Source organism: Pocillopora damicornis, chromosome 12 (genome assembly GCF_964200805.1).
Source record: "Pocillopora damicornis chromosome 12, jaPocDami1.2, whole genome shotgun sequence".
NCBI lineage: Eukaryota > Metazoa > Cnidaria > Anthozoa > Scleractinia > Pocilloporidae > Pocillopora > Pocillopora damicornis.
This window is the reverse complement of record NC_142681.1, coordinates 5,110,314-5,129,180: the sequence shown is the minus strand read 5'-3', so window position 1 is coordinate 5,129,180 and position 18,867 is coordinate 5,110,314. Positions and strand designations below refer to the sequence as shown.

General features: G+C 40.0%; 4 protein-coding genes across 8 annotated transcripts in view; all 4 read left to right on the top strand.

Annotated features, from left to right (window-relative positions):
* Positions 1-18,867, top strand: part of LOC113673362 (uncharacterized) — a 58,004-nt gene that overhangs the window by 23,265 nt on the left and 15,872 nt on the right. For all 5 annotated transcript variants that reach the window (XM_089188770.1, XM_089188769.1, XM_089188772.1 and 2 more), the window contains 19 exons: positions 100-198; positions 826-927; positions 1,116-1,217; positions 1,764-1,862; positions 2,382-2,510; positions 2,956-3,081; positions 3,378-3,494; positions 3,908-4,006; positions 4,165-4,263; positions 4,788-4,889; positions 4,983-5,081; positions 5,799-5,900; positions 6,174-6,278; positions 6,504-6,605; positions 6,949-7,047; positions 7,501-7,641; positions 8,337-8,444; positions 8,874-9,071; positions 9,630-9,728. In XM_089188770.1, the coding sequence (XP_089044896.1) occupies positions 100-198; positions 826-927; positions 1,116-1,217; positions 1,764-1,862; positions 2,382-2,510; positions 2,956-3,081; positions 3,378-3,494; positions 3,908-4,006; positions 4,165-4,263; positions 4,788-4,889; positions 4,983-5,081; positions 5,799-5,900; positions 6,174-6,278; positions 6,504-6,605; positions 6,949-7,047; positions 7,501-7,641; positions 8,337-8,444; positions 8,874-9,071; positions 9,630-9,728 (2,127 nt within the window). The remainder of the gene's footprint in view (positions 1-99; positions 199-825; positions 928-1,115; positions 1,218-1,763; positions 1,863-2,381; positions 2,511-2,955; positions 3,082-3,377; positions 3,495-3,907; positions 4,007-4,164; positions 4,264-4,787; positions 4,890-4,982; positions 5,082-5,798; positions 5,901-6,173; positions 6,279-6,503; positions 6,606-6,948; positions 7,048-7,500; positions 7,642-8,336; positions 8,445-8,873; positions 9,072-9,629; positions 9,729-18,867) is intronic.
* On the top strand, positions 10,790-14,390 carry LOC113673364 (histamine H2 receptor-like). The gene has a single exon (XM_027189764.2). The coding sequence runs from the start codon at positions 11,779-11,781 to the stop codon at positions 12,727-12,729; it is 951 nt and encodes a 316-aa protein (XP_027045565.2). The 5' UTR covers positions 10,790-11,778; the 3' UTR covers positions 12,730-14,390.
* LOC113673365 (adrenocorticotropic hormone receptor-like) lies at positions 14,584-15,753 on the top strand. The gene has a single exon (XM_027189765.2). It carries the CDS (start codon positions 14,631-14,633, stop codon positions 15,570-15,572), a length of 942 nt encoding a protein of 313 aa, XP_027045566.2. The 5' UTR covers positions 14,584-14,630; the 3' UTR covers positions 15,573-15,753.
* Positions 16,021-18,592, top strand: LOC113673363 (adenosine receptor A2b-like). Its single transcript, XM_027189763.2, has one exon. It carries the CDS (start codon positions 16,595-16,597, stop codon positions 17,576-17,578), a length of 984 nt encoding a protein of 327 aa, XP_027045564.2. The 5' UTR covers positions 16,021-16,594; the 3' UTR covers positions 17,579-18,592.

The window sequence follows — 18,867 nt, the reverse complement described above, 5'->3', positions numbered from 1 at the left end:
TGAGCTTTCATATGAAAGGTCTCATTATTCATTGATCTGCTTGGTAGTTAACTGAGGGAGTGTGCATTCATCTATTTTCTTTTGTTATTCATGGTGTAGGACGGTGCTGTTTGCCTTCACGCGGCAGCGAGGAAAGGTCATGTGGCAGTCGTCAGGGCTTTGTTGTCAAAGGGCGCCTCAGTGGACACCAAAACCAAAGTAAGAATCCATTGCTCGCCCTCAGTTAGATTTATTTTCTCAACACCCCAGGGGCAGATCCAGGAATTTTTTGTTGGGTGTGGGGAAGGGGAAGGGTAAGGGGAAGGGGAAGGGGGGGGGGGGGGTGCAAGTTTTGACTCAGAAGACACATCACTTTTTTTTCATTTCTACACCACAGCCTAAATATGCTGAGAACAACTTTAGAACAAGTAAATTGCCCATACCTCATTTTGAGTAAAAATAATACGATGCTGTCGCTGCAAGAATTTGGTACCGGAAAAGACAGTCATTGAAAAACCTTCAATTGTGATGGACGGAGAGTGTTGGGGGGGGGGGGATTCGAGCCCCCAGACCTTCTCCCTGAATCCACCACCGCCACTGCCACCGCCACCGACACATGAGTAGTAGGAATGAGAGTCAGGACTACAATTTAACCAACACCATTTGACGGATCGTTTTAGGAAAAAAAAAACACAGTCGTAGTGGGCTAATGCTTTGCGCGTTTTGTTCCCCAGTCGAGTTTTACTCCAAAAAAACTGTTGGTGTCTTTGTAATGTGAGGAAAACACAGGGAAGGGTTGATGAGAGGATCGAAGCTGGTTTGATTTTTGCACTTTTTGTCAATTAGGATCAGTACACGGCTTTACACATCGCGGTGAAGTATTGCAAACCACAGGTTGTTCAAGTCTTACTGGGATATGGCGCCAATGTCCAGCACAGAGGGGGCAAGGTGAGTTGGAACTGTTTCTACTAGTTTGAACAGAGCTGATTTCATTGAATTAGCCGTGAGAACATATCACCTCGATGAGCTTTGGGGTCCTCATTTCAAGATCAGAATTAATTTTCTCAGTTTTAAGGAGTGGTCAGCTTTTTCCCTTCAGACTGAACACAGTTCTCCTGTCTTGGTTTTTATTTTAGGCCGAAGAGACACCGTTGCACATTGCAGCACGGACCAAGGATGGCGAAAAAGTAGCAGAGATGCTGACCAAGAGTGGAGCAGATGTCAATGCACCGAGTGACGTAAGGAATAGTTCTTACATTTGAATACTTGTAATTCTAGGGCATAAGAAGAAAAGGCGATATGAGGGGGTGAGTGGGAAGGAAAAGGTGTCTCACACCCCTGTTAAAGTCATCTAAAAAAAACTAGTAGATTTGTACATGAATCTCGTTAATCTTGCCTTTCTCTCCTGAGGGCGTTGCAAACTTTAATTTTCTCCCTCCAACCATTGCCTTCTACTTGCAATCGAACATGAGAGGATGTTGACGCACTTAGTAACATAACAGGCATGGCAGTAATGCCAACATGTCACTATAACTCTTAGTTATGGGGAGAACCGTGACGGGGGGGGAGCAATGAGGTGCGGGGGAGGGGAGGGGGAAAGAATCCCCTCCAACTCGGTTGTATCCTATTTTTCCCCAAAGATCTTCTATCTTTCATCCCCTCTCACAGCAAATGAGAAATTACCATCCGTTTTTCCCCCTGGTTGTATAAGTTCAATCTGGTTCTTTTCAATGAGCTCGTTACAGGTTGTTTATCGTTAGTAATAAGGGTCGTTTTTTTTGTAGAATGGAGAGACAGCGGTGCATGTGGCCGCTAGATTTGGAAACTTGAAAATATTGAAGCTGCTCATCAACGAAAAAGCTGATGCTGCGAGGAGAGCGAAGGTAGACTGACGAATTCGTTTTGAGATCACCGTTAAAATCATACACCTTCTAGTATCAGATCGAGAAATCAAGTAGGCTGGGTTGTTTGAGGAAAGATTGACGGTAATTTGAGATTTGAGGCGAATCGACATTTATTTGTGTGCTGCCTTAAGTTTCTCTCACAACCTGGTGATCTTTTGTAGAGTTTGAAGAAAGAAAAACATTTTAACAGGAAGAGCTTAGCTTGAAAGGTGGGAAAAAAGATCGTACCTTAAAGAAAAATAAAAACATCGCTTTTTATGATCGAACACCAAAGGTAAACACTGATTGTGAAAGTTCAAGAAAGTTTCTTTAACCATCGCGATCTCATCCGTAAATTCATCGAGAAAATCTGATGTCTGATCAAGTTTATTAACTCTCATCGCCCCTTTGCTGGTTACTACTTTAACATTTTAAGGGGAATATACATTCTAATCACATCTGGAAGATATTTGAAGAGGGTTATTATTAACAAAGCATACATGTTTGTTTCGGTGTCAGAATGGCGAATCTGCCCTCCATCACGCCATCCGGGCAGGACACTACTTAGTGCAAGAAGAACTGATTCGAGTCTTATTCCAAATGAAGTCTAAAGCTGTAGCAAGACTTGTCATCAATATGCCAACCGATGTAAGTAACAGAAAAAGTCAATCTTTTAAGCTTAAAAGGGGAGAGACGCGCTTTTAGTCAAGTCGCCCCATTGAAGGAGATCCAGGTAGAAATTATTGTAGACGTATATAAATTATCTCTGTTCAGAAGCTCAAATCAGTATAGTTAACTGTCAGAGAAATAGACAAAATGAATGTTGTTTTGGTATATCACCGATTACATCTTAACACAACAACAATTCGTCCCAATTTTCTTCTGTGTAAGGACATACACTTAGTCTTTAAGAAAAGACCTTGAAGAGTAAACATTCTGATGTTCGCGTTCTTTACAATTTTAAAATGGTTTATCGTCCTCAAGTTAGAACATTGCTATAACTTGCATGTTACATCCCTGATGTTTCCCACGTTTGTTTGACTACTACCTACACCTTTGACTGCTACCTACACCTTTGATGTTTTTTTTATAGAAAGGTGAGACTCCTCTGCATTACGCTGCCAAGTTATCCAAACTGAAAGTCAAAGGGAACGCTGACATAGATATCGTCAAATTGCTTCTTGAACACGGTGCCGATTGCACAGCAGTCACGCATCAGGTGGGTTAATTTTCACATACTCGACAACAAAGTGTCTGCTTTCTATTGATGACCGTTAAATCTAGGGAATGATTATTATTTTTACGCATATGATTCGTTTGATACACTCACATCACAAACGACCACGTACAAAGTGCGCACGCACTAGTTCGGTTAGTCACGAGTATGTGCATTTTAACAATTGCCCTCTAAAAAGCTCGTGTGTCACTTTCACATGAGTCAATTTCGATAACACCCGTACCTCACCCCCGTAATGCGATTCTGATTGCTATTGTTTCTTCTCCAATCTTTTTCAGTCCATGGAGACTCCAATCCACGAGTGCGCACGCTCAGGGAACAACGACATCTTGATAGCTTTATTAAAGTCCATTCCCCCTTCCAAGCTTCAAGTCACGGTCAACAAACGATCGTCAGTAAGTCGTTTATCAGGATTTCTGTGTAACCGCCCCTTTTCTGGCTGCCCCGTTAAAATAAAGGCAAATAAGATATGATTTGAGCCAACATCAGGTCAGTCAGTTTATTAAGGTTGACAGGAACTTTTCCCAGAAAAAGTGCTCCATGATCTATCTCGAATGAACCTCAGAAGCGAAATTGGAGAAAGTGATCATTTGGTCTTCATGCTCCAATTAAAATACTATAGCATTTAATTGCTTTTTACAGAGGGGGAAAGGGGGGCCACTCTAAACAGTAGAAACTAACTTATCCCAGTGTATTTATTTAAAGCAGTCTGTGGTATTTTCCTGGATAATTATTGATCCAGTCGCTATTGAAGGTAATCAGGTATGTTACTTCTAGCTACTCATACGGATTGTTTTCCTGGTTTCAGAGTGGTTCTTCGCCTCTGCTTGTTGCTTCATACAAAGGAAACGCGGAAATTGTGCGTACATTGCTGAAGTACCATGCAAGAGTAGATGTCTTTGATGAGGTACTCTCTGGTTTAGTAACTAAATAAAATTATCTTTCAGTTTCGGATTTGAGCGTGTGAGCGTTGTGGCGAGATAATTGTCACTGCATTTTGATTGATTGACTCTCAATTTGAAATTTCCCCAGCTAAGTATTTTTTGCGTTCTTTTCTCTTACCAGTCTGGACGAGCTGCTTTACACATCTGCGCAGAACGCGGTCATCTTGAGGTGGCGAAAGAATTGTTAGAGCACAAAGCTTATGTGAATGCGAAAAGCAAGGTGAGGCTATACATAAAAGATGTACATGATCTTGTTCATACCAAAAATTTAATCTGTAGCACTGATGAGGAGGAACCGTTGTGATATGCCTTTCCCGTGACCCATCCATTCGTAGACGACGTTACTAAGTGCCAACCCGATGTAATGCTGGCTTATCTGTGGGTCTGAACTCACTCAAAGTATGGTAGACGGAAAGACGTTCGCTTACGTTTATTAGCCTCAAAAAGCCTCCAAGTATAAATGCCTGGCGCGCTTTTCACCTGAGTACACCCCTACACCTGGGTGGAGCACCCCCCCCCCCCCGGGCACTTCGATCTCCACAGAGGCCTAAATACTGTAAGAATACCCATCACACTTGACACTGACAATTATTTCCAGGTACAAATTTCCCAACCCTTCTCTCTCCTTTACTGAAGAAGACTACATAGAGGGAGAGATGGAAGGAAGATTACCTGAAGTAATAAAAGTACAGAACACGTTTCACTCAGTGTTTTTGTTCAGACATTGAGTCTTGTCTCTTTCAGGTGGGGCTTACTCCACTTCATCTGGCGGCAGAGAGCGGCCACAAAGAGTTAGTCGGACTTCTGGTCGCTAGCTATAAAGCTAGTGTGGATGCTTTGACGCTGGTGAGAGTCTGTTCCTTAATAACAGCGATCTAATTTTTCGCGGAAATATTTAATTACGAATCGCTAACGCAAAGCACATCTCTATTTTGATAGGAAAAGAAGACAGCTCTTCATTTGGCCGCAGAAAAGGGCCGATTACAAGTCTGTGAACACCTTTTGGAGTTAAGAGCCGACATAAGCGCGCTGGACAACGTAAGTGCCGTCCATCATCGTTAAATGACTACTCTTATGTCCGAGACATCACCTAAGCTAAGTGATCGTTTATTTCATCTTAAGGCGAGTCTTGGACGTCGTCGACAAATTACTAATCATGTCAAACAAGAGGAATACATTGACTCTAGAAACAATAAAAGAGAAACTGCTCCGAGCGCAATCGCTTAACTCATATAATGGGTGCTAAGCACGGGAAAGTCGTGCAATACCAAACCTCCCCAAGCTGCTGGCGGTTTTTCCCTTTGCGTTTGATCAAATGAAAACACAGTCTTTTCTAAATAGCCAAAGCACTTCAATAGTCACAAGCGTGGCGTGCATGGAAGAACAGGCCTGGCCTTATAAGTACGCGCAACGCCAACTTCATTTTTTTCGTTTATTTCATGTTCGTTTAACTTCGTCTACTGGCGCAACGTACTAAGCTAACTAGATAGCTAATTTGGTTTTATCGACTGAGTTGATAATGTTAGCCGCTGTAAAGACTCGCTCTGACGAAGGGCTAACGCTCGAAACGCCAGCTGTAGAAAATCTCTATGGTGGCAGATTCAAAATATCAACTCGGTTGATGAAACAACTTATCTAGTAATATGCCCTGCTGACGCAGCACCACATGTTCTTTAGAGACGTACCCTTTTTTCGGCTGGAAAGCCGCTTGCAGTCTTCAATATGAACCTTTTTTTTTTTGCCTGTTATCCACAGAAAGGTCAAACGCCTCTTCACTACGCCGCACAAAATGATCATTCACAAGTGGTAACGCTGTTTCTAACTCACAAACCTGGAGTCATGATGCAACAGAACGCGGTAATAAGACAGGAGATCATTACCAAAGGTTGCTCGCATTCGCTCTGACGAAGAGCTAACGCTCAAAGCGTCTGCTCTGAAACTCTTTACGGTGGCCAAGTTACTCTGTTGATAAAAAAAAATTATCTTGTCATACTCCCCAACCGACGCAGCACCACAGTTTCTTAAAAACCTTACTCCCTTTATTTGTTAATCTCAACATGGCTGAGTGATCTGCTTTGACCGACAATGAAAAAAGTATTAGTGACTTTCTTTCGCTTTCTTATCCCATAGGAGGGCAGCACGTGTGTTCATATTGCAGCAATGAAGGGCAGTGTGTCTGTGATGAAGGAGCTATTGAAATTTAACCCTTCAGGAATCACAACAGCCAGAAACAAGGTAAAACAACCATTTAAGAATTGCTAGTTAACCGTAGTATAATATTGCTTACTCGAACTCGGCTTACTTGAGTCCTTCATTAGCACCAACGTAGAATTGTACCCATGAAAAGCTTTTACAGTCAAACACTGTTTTATCCTCGAACCCAATTCCTCCGGTATCTTGGACTCTTTCTTCAAGTTTCTCCTCTAAAAGCTAACGCCGTCATACTTTGTCCCTTCACAGGGAAAGTTTTCTACTCCCTTGTTGCTTGCGGCCAGCGGTGGTCATAAAGTTGTTGTAGAAGTGTTGATAGCTCATGGAGCTTCGGCAAGTGATGAAGATGCGGTAAGTACCAGGCCCTATCTGGTCTTTCTTTAACACAATGGACAATACTCTTAAACTACCAGTAGTGGAGATGTTTAGCCCTAAGGAACTTGCGATGTGAAATGTAGAGCTGATTGGTGCAGTTTGAGGAAGGACCGTTTAAACAAGTAGCTTCATGCATCTACAAACCTAATAGTAACAGCAAGGTAACCTCTTTTTGACCACCTTAGTTTATTGACCGTTAAAAAAGGCCTTAGAAAAGAATGCTTCCATTAGCCAAAACGAATACTTTACGTCTCAAAATAGCAGGTATGACTCTTACAACAACTTTAAGTAAAGTTCAGTTCTTCTCTTTCACTGACAGGAAGGGATGACAGTTCTTCATCTCGCAGCAAGGTTTGGACACGTGGACGTCTTAGAGGTTTTGCGCGGAAAGGTTCCTTGGAGCATGGCAAGCGTTAAGGTAAAGAAAACAAATAACCAGATACAGATAAACTTTTATTGTATCAGGTATTAAGACACGATGATTTTCTGGTTAAGACGTAACTTTAAAGGACATCCTTTCTTTCTGCGTTCTTCAGTCGAAGTGTGGAGAGCTTTTAGTCCTTTACACCCTAACATCGGTATGCGTGTTCTCCATACTCTATTATCTACATTTGCTGAGGTGTTGATAAGGAGAATTTGTTAAACAGTCGAGAGTTTCTTTATTTGGTGATCATTTCCTATATTCTCGTGAACTTAATGTGTGTTTCAGGTGTGATATTGTAAGGAGAAATTAGATGCTGGTCTCTCTTAGGGTTTAAAGGGTCAAGGTTCTTCTCAATAGGAACCGTAGTTTTGAAATCTTGTGCAACATTATGCGCGAGTTATGATTTGAATTTTCAAATTGAACCTTTTTATTTGCACTACGCTGCAGACCGGCCTGTCCGCCCTTCACGTGGCTGCTCAGTATGGTCAGATTGAAGTAGTCAGAGAAATGCTGCTGAAAGTTTCCGGAACCATCAAAAGCGAGTCTCCTGCAATGATGAACAATGGTGACAAAGGACCACGTTCAGATGTAAGTCGTTTAAGAGTAAGATTAATTTAAGGTTTTTCTAAGCGATTGATGTAACGAGAAATTTTAAAGAAAAGCAGTCAAAAGGAAATATTTTAGGTTTAAGTCAAATTTTTCTTGCAATACGGGGAAACAATTGGAGGGGGCTTCAAAACTTTGTTAAGCTTTGCCTTGTGATCAAGTTTTTTTACACGTCGACGGGTCACGCATTGTATTGGATGAAATTGATAGTTTATTGGGGAACAATTGTGTTTGGTCATTTCTTTGATATACGAGAGTCAAGGAGATTCGCCATCGCCATCGATGATTATGAGAGTATCAATTTACGGATTTAATATCGACGAAGTTAGGGAAGCAATCTGATGTGGTTGTGAAATATTTAAAATTATCAAGGCAATCTGATACAACATTGCCAAAAACTATAGAAAACGAATCTCATTCCAAACAGGCTCGTTAAGATGAGTGTCAGGGCTCACCAAAGATTCACCGCAATGTGATTTTAAACCGCATTTGGTGCTAACAGCATGCTTTTGTCGACTGCTTTTGAAAAAGTTCCATCTTGATTGTTCTCTGTGATCAAAGGCGTTTGTTTCAGTTTAATCATCATCACGTATAGGCTCGTAGTACTGTCTTTATGATCTCTGACTTTGACTAAAAGCGTTTACTTCAGCTTATTGTGATCGTTTTTTGTCTTCTAGTACTGTTTCACACCTCTTCATTTGGCGGCACAATCTGGTCACGTGGGTGTTGTGCGAATTCTGCTGAACTCGCCTGGTGTGCGCGTGGATTCGGCAACAGCTGTACATGTGAGATGATTACTCTTCATGTTCTTTACAATTCCTTCACTTTCAGGTCACCTTCAGCGGGCTGGATTCTGGAGCGAACCCAGACCTTGGCGAGTATCTTAGCGGGGAGTTGACTCGTGCAACGGGATTACACTGGGGGGGGGGGGGGGCTTCAAAACTTGGTTGCTCTGGCTTGTGATCAAGTTTTTACGTAACGACGAGTCACGCATGGTATTGAATAAGATCGAGAGTTTATTTGGAGCGTTATTTGGTTCCAGGTGGAACTGTAATTTTATGCAAACTCTCATCGGTGTATCGGATTAATTGAGATTAGACCATTTTCCTAAGACACTCTTCGATTTTTTTCTTGTGGAATCTTGAATCCTTCTTTGAACTAGGTATAATAGTTTCGTGAAACTAAAATTCTTTCTCTCTATTTTGTTTATCAAGGGCTCCATTCCTCTTCACTTGGCTGCCGAGAATGGCCACTCTGAGGTTGTCAGTATTCTCTTAAGTAAGTCAACACTACAGCTTCACGTTAAGGATAAACTTGGCCGAACAGCCATGCATCTGGCTGCCGCCAATGGACATCGGGAACTGATCTCTCAGCTTATTGGACAAGGAGCCGATATCAACGCGCCGGATGAGGTATACCTTAAAAAACAGACTTTCTACTCTTGAAATTACAATATCGAGTGAAGACGATGTCAGTGGTAACTTTCATATGAATGGTGATGTATTAAGAATTCATCCCTAGCTGATTATAAACGTTATCTAGAAAAATACGCGATGCGTTCAAGAAAAGACAAACTCGTCAACTGGAATGCGTCTAAATTAATATAACTCTAGACTGTCGAGCCCAATAAACAAAAAGATTTTCATAAGCCTGGAGGGAGAATTACAAATTAGATTTTTTAGATGTTTTTCTCGAAAATATCGCTTCCCAACGTTTTTGTCCAACCTACACCTTAAATCAACTGAAATGCTATCTAGAAGTAGGCTGACCTGTTCACTTATAGATAATGATGTGGGAGACTCGAATCCTGTTCATTAAAAGCTCTGTATTGTTGCATATCAGAGGCCTTCCCATATAAGCTCCTTTGTGAGCAATCTTTGAAGTCATCATCCCTTTCGCCATATATTAGTAATGGCACTGTTGCTGAGAATTTGCACCGCAACTTAGTAAATTCTTTCTCTTTCTTTTAGAATGGTTACGCGCCAATGCATATGGCGGCCGAGGCTGGCCACGTTGAAGTTGTCAAACTTCTGGTGGAGTCTGGGGCGTCACCAAGAGTGGAATCTCAGGTAAGTGAAAATCTCTTTTCAAATGATCACGATAGATCTCGTTTCCGTGTGGGTCGGCTCGGTTCATTGCTAATACGACAAAAAGCGCGCACGTAAGCGAGAGAGAAATTATTTCCACTACTGCAGCTTAACATGCAGAGCAACGTTAACCATAAATTTTTCGAAATGTAAGGCTATAGTAGATCAATCATATGGATCTTGAGTCGATCAATTTATTGAATTAATTTAAAGTAAGTTATTCGGATAGCCAAGGTTTGTCTCTGTATTGCAAGGGCACAGTCGTTGTGATTAGATCACTTGTAATTACTTATCCATCATTAAACAAACAAAAAAACTGAAATATGTCTTATACTATGAAACCAAACAAACTTGTGATAGGTTTGCCTTTTCGGATCAAGAAAGCTTCCAACTTTTTCTTGAAATATTTTCCTTGAAATATTTTCCTTTGCCTCATAATTATCAATAACGAACGAATCACAACTTGAAAGCAACTTTGTCTGTCATTTACCCAACCTCAACAGACTGACAATTTTTCATAGTTTGCTCTTTGTCAATATTACAATAAGCCATTCCGTGAAATTTGTTCCCAATTAGCGGACGAACTTTGTACGTGATAAATTGACTCTTCCACTGGTTCCCCAACACTTAACGTGCATTATGCAATTCTGCGCATCTCCTACGCCTTGTCAGCTTGAAAAAGCTCTTAAGAGCGTTCTATCAGGCTGATAAACACGTTCACCAAGGAATAACTGACATTAGAGATCACTTCTGACAGTTGAGCAGGTGATTTGCCAGATCAGGAATAAATCATATATGCAAGTCCGCTGTCTTTTACCGCTTCTTTTACGACTAGTCCATACGTACATTTTAGTACGACTAGATCTTTAATACGACTAGACTTTTATCCACACTTAATACAGTAATACTGTATTCAAAATGATAACAACATAAGAAGCATAAATTATTATGCTAATCACATAATTTGACAGCATAATAGATTATTTAACTTTGGAGATATTTTGTGAAAGAAATAACCGTGCGTGTGTTTCGCAATATTTTATTTGTTTTTTTTTTCTCTTTGGATTTAGCCATGCTTTACAGCAGGGTTAAAATTTACTAACTCATGGACACCGTTTTTTGGCACCTAACTGGCATCATGATGAAGAGGGTTTTTTTTTTACTCTTTGCTTGCACAACCAACATCTTATTCTTGATTCAGAGTTGATAATAACGATATGTTTTCCTATAATCTCAAATTAGATACCAAAGTTTTGACCAAAGGTAATTATTCAATGGCTAAACACGCACTTGAAATACACTTTCCCCTTCTAATGGTGATTCGAGAATCTGTCAGGGAAACCTTTTAGCAGCGCCCGTTCATATACTGAAACTAAAAGTTTATGACCAACCGCCCGATGTGAACTTAAACGATACTATCTCTCACTCATTATTTTCCTTTTTTCACAAGACAAGGGGAAAGAATATATTTGTCGTATACAAATATCAACGGTTTGAAATTTGATATTTTGACTTAATAACAAATGTTATGCGAGTTTTTCGACATAAATTCTATCTTTGCCTTTTAACAGCGCAACTGCACGTCAGAAGTAGAAATTCAATTATGTTTTCAACTTCATTCAACTTTGACGTGCTCCAATGATTAAACAATAGCAATCAGCTGCTAAGTAAGAGATCTTGAAAACTGCTAAGGTTACTACTCTCACAAAATAATTTTCTTTTTCGACTGTGGTTTTAAATGTACTTTTTAGTTGTCAATCTAATTGAGAGTTTTTCAGAGGGTAGTTTGCTCAAATTTTCCCTAAAGTCGAACTTTTAGTGAACATACGTGTTTGTTTTGAAGTCTCTTTTTTGACGTTACTCAGGCAAATTTTGACGTAAGGGTGATATTTATCACGTTCGGTCACGCAGTCACGTACGTATCACTGTGATATAATCAGGTTATAGACCAGCAGAACACTATTTTGCGCTGCCTCTAAACTTGCACTAGCCCATCACATATCCTACAGAGAAAACTACTGGATTCAACGTCATGAAACAGCCCTTGTGTGACGCATTGTTTCTATATCATGCCGGCACAACCGCCGAAGACGATGACAGTTTGGGACCGTTTTATATCGTTAATTGTGTCATTATTCCCATCCTTTCAATGACAGCGCTTATCTTCAACAGTGTTACCATTCAAGCGATCAGAAAGACGCCCGCTTTGTCACAGAATCTGAGAACGTTGCTACTAAGTCTTGCGATCTCTGACCTTGGGGTTGGTTTATTGGTGCAACCTTTCTATTTTTGGCTGCTTTTCAAGAAGTCACAACACAGCAGCGCTGGCAATTCGTCTGTCGCTACATGCACCGCGTTTGTGTATCTGGCAAGCGTTTTTTCCACGGGGTCGTTTTTGGGTGTGACCACACTGAGTATTGATAGGTTCTTGGCTGTCTATCTCCACCTTCGATACCAAGAATTTGTGACTAACAATCGTGTTGTTTCTGTAGTGATTTCCAACTGGGTGTTGAGTGCTATTGTCTCCACGATAGTTGCCGTGCGGATTCCTCAGAGGATTCCGTACATGATTCTTGGCGCTCTAGGAATATTTTGTCTTCTCTTTATAGCTTTTCTGTATTTCAAGATCTACTTATGTGTGCGACACCATCAGAAACAAATACGTTGTCTACAAGTACAACAGGAGACCGCAAATGTTGCAAACGTCAAAAAATCAGCGACTGGCTCTTTTTACGTATATCTTGTGTTTTCTCTTTGCTATTTGCCTCAGTTCTCCAGTTTTGTTATTATTGCAGTGATGGGATTCAACACAGCTGTAAAGACATTCTCGATTTCTGCCATAACTTTCGTATTTCTCAATTCGTCCTTGAACCCTTTCGTGTACTGCTGGAAGATGAGGCACATTCGGCATGCTATAATGGACACACTAGAGAATCTTTGCCAACATAATTGTCATATCCAGTCTAGGGGGGAAAATGTGTAAAGAAGGAAACGCGGATTATGAACTATTGTGTCAAAAATTCAGTCATAAAGTATCTTTCTTTAACTATAAAGAAAGTGTGAAGGTCCAGGACGAATAGAACTAGTCCGCAATGTTATCCACAATTTACCTAAATAGTTACAAATCAAAGGGATAAAGGGGGCAGGTTTCTAAAGAAATCTCGGTGCTGCGTCGATGGGAGAGCATAGCATAATGATTTGGTTTTATCAGCTGAGTTGATACTGTAAAATTGGCCGCCGTAAAGAGTTTCTAAAGCTGACGTTTTGAGCGATGGGCACGACCAACTTGCCCCTCTTCATATTAAGGATTCAAATTGATTAACGAATCACCTGCCTGCATTCACTCTAATTTTTCACCTGTTTCATTTTGGCAAACTGTTCATCAGCATTAGTACTTTATGAAAGCAAATATACGGTAGTCAACGCAGTTTTTTATTTGCCTAGGATAAAATTACATTGCAAGAGAGCATTTCGCGAGGAGAATTTGGTTCATTTCGGCGAACCAAGGTAAACCAACGTAAACCGCTGACTTCAAGTCAGAATAATTGATTTCCTTGTCGTGCACTAGTGCGTTTTCAGTTCCTTTTAAGGCAACTTACAACTTTTTCCGACACATGATCGAAATGAAAATTATCACATATGAAGATGGTTTCCAAACTGCAGTATTGATTTTTCTAAAGATTACAAAAGGGTGAATAATTACTTGCTAATCTAGGTTCGATGATGAAATCGGGGGTCGCCGAAGTATTTTTGACCATTTTGAAGAAAACGGAGCAATAGGAAAAATCTACGAGTGTTTTTAAGTGATTTCAGTGTTGCAGAGGTGACTTGTTGTAAAGTAATGATTTGGAGTGTGTTTCAGTCCCTTTGTGGAACACCAAATGTAACATTATGGCTGTAGTGACTTATTCCGACAACTGGTGCAGAAAGAAGGAAACTTTTAGGGTACCTAATGAACTTAGTACCGCTTCAGTTTCGGATAACGCGACAGCCACTGCCGCTCTTAATGTTGCGTGCGGTTCTCAACTAAGAGCGCATTTCACTGATTACCGTAAACTTCTTAAAGATATTGGTCAGGTCGAAGTTTGACCTTGCAAACAGGAGGTGCAAAAAATGCAGTATTTTACGTAGCTTTTGTGGGAATATATACTTGATCAGTAATGGTTATAAGACTGAGTGGAATCCAATTCGGTCTGCAATCATATGAGTGATAACTAAATCGTGCGGTCGTCCGATTTGTTTATCACAGACCGGATTGGACGACACGAACATAATTGGCTTATTGAACTGTCCAATAACAAACTTTCCGAAGCAACTTGGCAAGTGAATAAGTTGAAAAAGGAGTTCTTTAAACCCATCACAATCGAGGAAATTGCAATTTTTTATGATTAATAGTGAAATTGAGTCGTAATAATGTTGGCAAAATATGTCGCTCAAAATGTTTAGAAAGATTGACAGCTTGTAATTCAGAGAATATTGTTTGCATTATTAGCGGAACTGGGATATTAAGAATCGTTTGATAAAAAAGGCAAGCTTTACTTAACGTTCTCCAATTGAGCACTTGTCATAAACCAATCAGAGACCAGGTGTTTTGTATAGTTTATAATAAAAATGATTAAATGCTCATTGAAGCACGTTTAACGAGGTCAATCTGTAAATTTGAAATCAATTTTTTTTTAGATTCTAAGTGCATATAAATGGAGAAGAAAGTGCTAATACTATAGTATTCCTGCAAACACCTATAGGGCAACTTGTGGAAGTACTGTTATGAGATTATACAGTTTTGCAGTTTTCGGAAATCACCCTCTGTGCAACGGAAACTCAGAAAATTAACGAATGATAATTTAGTGAACGAACACCTGATAAAATCATCCAAGATAGGACATGAAAAATCCACTCTGTCACGAGGTTTGGTTAATACAGCCCTTAACAGCTGAGGTTGACGGCTTGTATTCATGGTTTATCGCTAACTGTGTTTTAAACATTTTTCTGTCCGTTACCGCTATCATCTTCAACGTGGTGACAATACAAGCGTTGAGAAGAACTTTATCGTTGCCAGAAACTCTAAAAACACTTCTCATGAGCCTGGCTATCTCTGATCTTGGTGTTGGCTTTCTTGTTCAGCCATTACTTGTCGTGTTGCTGTTCAACTGGTTTCGAATGAGTGTTGAAAACAGTTCGACTTGTGCGGTATATACCGCATATACGCTTTTCGGAACTTTGCATTCGTCGGCCTCGTTTTTCGGTGTTATGGCCCTGAGTGCTGACAGATTTTTGGCCATTCATCTTCATCTCAGATATAAGGAACTTCTGACTCCTAGGCGTGTTGTTTTCACTGTGGTTGTATTGTGGGTATTTTGTGCAATTCTTTCTCTAGGGAGATTATTTATCCGTTCGAGTATTGCGGGAGCAGTTCTCGCCAGCGTGGGTGTCATATGCCTCCTGGTCTCAGCCATACTTTATTGCAAGATTTACTTAGTCGTACAACGTCATAGAAAACAAATTCAGACTCTACAGATACAACCAAAAACAGCGAACGCCGAAATGACCGCAAATGTTGTAAGTGGCAGAAAGGCAGCAATCGGTACATTCCACGTCTATCTGGTGTTTTTGATCTGCTACTTGCCATTGCTTTGTATCTTTGCTGCCACGCCAAATTCTGGCCGAACAAACGCCAATTTGCAGGAAAAAAAGTTTGCGATGTGTTCGTGGACCTTGGTATTTCTAAATTCATCCCTGAACCCTTTTATTTACTGCTGGAAGATGAGACACATTCGACGCGCCATTATAGACACACTGCGAAGTGTCATACCCAGTTACAGCTGAAGCAAACTTGTGATGCACAGGCACAAGACTGTGTGGGAATAACATGAAAAGATCATTTTGGAAATGGTTAGAAGTAACGTTAATTGATCGCTTAGCTACACAGAAAGATCATCTCAGTACTTAAGTCAATCAGTCCCTCAAGATTTCATCGTAATATTACTGTTAATCTAGCGGAGAAAAAGTATCTCTCAATTTTCCAAAAACATTGAAGAAATTTGTAATTCCTTTCACTGTGTTCAAAATTGATGCAAATATTTTAACATTTGTTTTTAAAAAAACTGATGGAAGCAGGTCAAGAAATTTCATGTTTTGCCTTACGCCCTAAGCATAATCTGCATACACCTGTTTTGTTTTGTTTTTCACCTTAATATACCGATAGCTAGGGTGCATGGAAAACACACAGTTATTTCTGCATAGTTAATAATCTCATTGATGCTATAGATGAATTAAAAAAGCGACAGCGTCGTTAAGTGAAAGTATAATTAATAACAGCGAAAATTTTTAGTTCATCTACCTGGAGACTTTTTATTACTCCTGTCTCGTTTTTGGCAGATTATTTGATAAAGCAGGATAGTGCAACATAATTTGTTTTTGTCATTTTCTCTTCTGAAACAACCTCATCGTTATTAGGAGTGAAACAAAAACCTCTCTTTGTTTTTTTTTTGGTAGTTTTTATCCAACATAGTCACAAAAGTGAATTTCTGAAGAATCTTCGAAAGCTATTTTCGAGACTGATGTTTTCAAATTACAATGAAGTCAATCGCGATTTCAAGCTGGGATCCATTTAAATTAAAAGAGTAGACCTCTGGAAAATGAAACGGAAGTTAAGCGCAAGGAATTATCTTGTAAGTAATTTTGAAGCGCGTCAAATTCATTGATGATCTCATAGAATTGTAGATTGAAATAAAAATTTCTACAGATTTGTTTACTAAGAAACTGAAACCCATGTTGAAAAATGAAAAGCTAGCAGGGAAAGAGTAGTATTACAAAAATTTTCATGCCTTCGAAAATAATGTAAGATCATGAAGAATCCACTTTGTGACGAGCTCATGCTTCTTCAGCCAACGAGAACCGATGCGCAAGACTTATATTTATGTTACATTGTCAACTGTACTTTAAACGCTTTACTTATCATCACTGCCATCATATTTAATAGCGTCTTAATCCAAGCACTAAGAAGGACTTCTTCTTTGTCAAAACCTCTGAGGACGTTTCTTTTCAGCCTGGCTGTCTCGGACCTCGGGGTTGGTTTAGTGGCACAACCTTTATATCTTCTTTTGCTCGTCAGATGGCTACAGAAGAACACTGAATACCATCCGAGTTGTGCCTTGTATACCGCGTATGCGCTTATAGGCATTTTATTTTCTGTGTCTTCATTTTTCGGCCTCATGGCTCTGAGTGCAGACAGATTTCTGGCCATTCATCTTCATCTCAGGTACAGGAAGTGTGTAACTCGCAAGCATGTTGTCTTTGGAGTGGTAGCCTTGTGGGTTTTGAGTATAATTCTCTCGCTGTTCATGCTGTGGGTGTCGCCGAATGTTGCCACCGTAGTTCACACCACTGTCTGCATTGCTTGTCTGTCGGTCTCAACAGTGTTTTATTCCAAAATTTACCTAACTGTACGATGCCACAAAAATCAAATCCAAGTTCTACAGGTACAAAAACAAGAACAGGATGTAGAAGCAACGGCCACAGATCTAATTAGTCGCAGAAAGTCAGCGATAGGTACATTCTACGTTTATCTGATGTTTTTTATTTGCTACGTGCCTCTAGCATGTACCTTTGCAGTCACGCTCGCATTTGACTCAAGCAGCGCCATAAAAATATCTACAATTTCTTCATGGACTCTGGTATTCTTCAATTCGTCTTTGAACCCCGTTATTTACTGCTGGAAGATGAGGCACCTTAGACATGCAGTTATTAACATGCTCCGAAATTTTATTCCAAACCACGGAAGACGGGAGATGCGCATCCCAGTAAGACAGCGCGTATGCATAACGGAGTGACTTTTTCCAGCAAAGTTAAAAGTCAGCGATATTTGTTGACACACTTCATTGTGAAAGAAAAAGAGGGATTGCACATATTTAAGTTTAAGTTAAAATATTATTTAAACCATATTTTTGCGTGTAACATTTTCGTCGCTTTACCTGGGAATATCTCCCAAATTAACCGGGTCGATGGATATCGACGAACTTGCGTGTCATAGATAAAATAATTGTGTAATTTTTGATCAGGGCGTTTTTCCAATCCACTAAGAACAGAAACGAGATCGAACACTTTAAAAAAATACGTAAAGCTACTTACTAGAGTGAGTAGAGCTGAGAAAGAGCCTTTTAAAAATTACAGTAAACTATGGCAGCTTGTTTAATGATCCTACTCGAAAATTACAAATTAGTCATAATCTCGTTCGATACATCTCGCTGCTCGCACACACGCATTCAGTAGGACCGCCACGGCTGCCTGTTCGATTAACAGTAGTAAAAAATGTATGCTGTTTTATTAACTCCACTGTAAGTATAAGTAAGTCAGTTGACAGTAGGAACATCAATCATCCAACATAGTCAACAGCGAAGGAAGTAACTGATACATTACTTGACAAATAATACTATAGGGTTGTTGAGTAATATCAACTGAGTTGATGACGTAAATTGGCCACGTTCGCGTTCGCCCTTGCGATGACGAAGGACTAACGCTCGAAACATCAGCTTTGAAACTCTTTACGGTGACCAATTTACGTTATCAACTCAGTTAACAATACTAAATTGCTCTGTTATACTCTTCCACCAACGCAGCACCACAGTTTCTTCGGAAACTTGCCCCCTTCAGATACTATTTTACTCTGATTTAGATTTAAAGCTAAATTTTGCAGGTGTTAAACATTATCTAGTGGGCAAAGATATGAGCTTGAAAATTTTTTTTCTGACGATGCACAAACTTTTGGTTCTTATCTGTAAGGTACTGCTGCAGTACACAACACTCGAGAGGTGAAGCTCTCAGTCTCTGTAAATAAAAATATATAATGGACTTTCGTGGGTAAACTAGCTTGTTTGATTAAAACGAAGGATGAGTGTTTCCAAAGATGGCCGAACCCACTACTTTCAATATGTTCTACGAATGCGTTATCCCTGAGTTCTAAAAGGCTTGTTGTAAGTTGGCCATTAAAATGAAAAAAAGGAAGCCGGAAATTGATAGCTGTACAGCTTGTGCGCTTCATCAACTGACATCCACCCCTTACGGCAAACAGATGTCTCCTCTGGGGTTTGATTGGCTCGATATGAATATTCAGCTATAAAAC

Bases quoted from the DNA above. Each gene is read 5' to 3' on its own strand.
- LOC113673364 (XM_027189764.2), top strand. From the start codon at position 11,779: ATGAAACAGCCCTTGTGTGACGCATTGTTTCTATATCATGCCGGCACA.
- LOC113673365 (XM_027189765.2), top strand. From the start codon at position 14,631: ATGAAAAATCCACTCTGTCACGAGGTTTGGTTAATACAGCCCTTAACA.
- LOC113673363 (XM_027189763.2), top strand. From the start codon at position 16,595: ATGAAGAATCCACTTTGTGACGAGCTCATGCTTCTTCAGCCAACGAGA.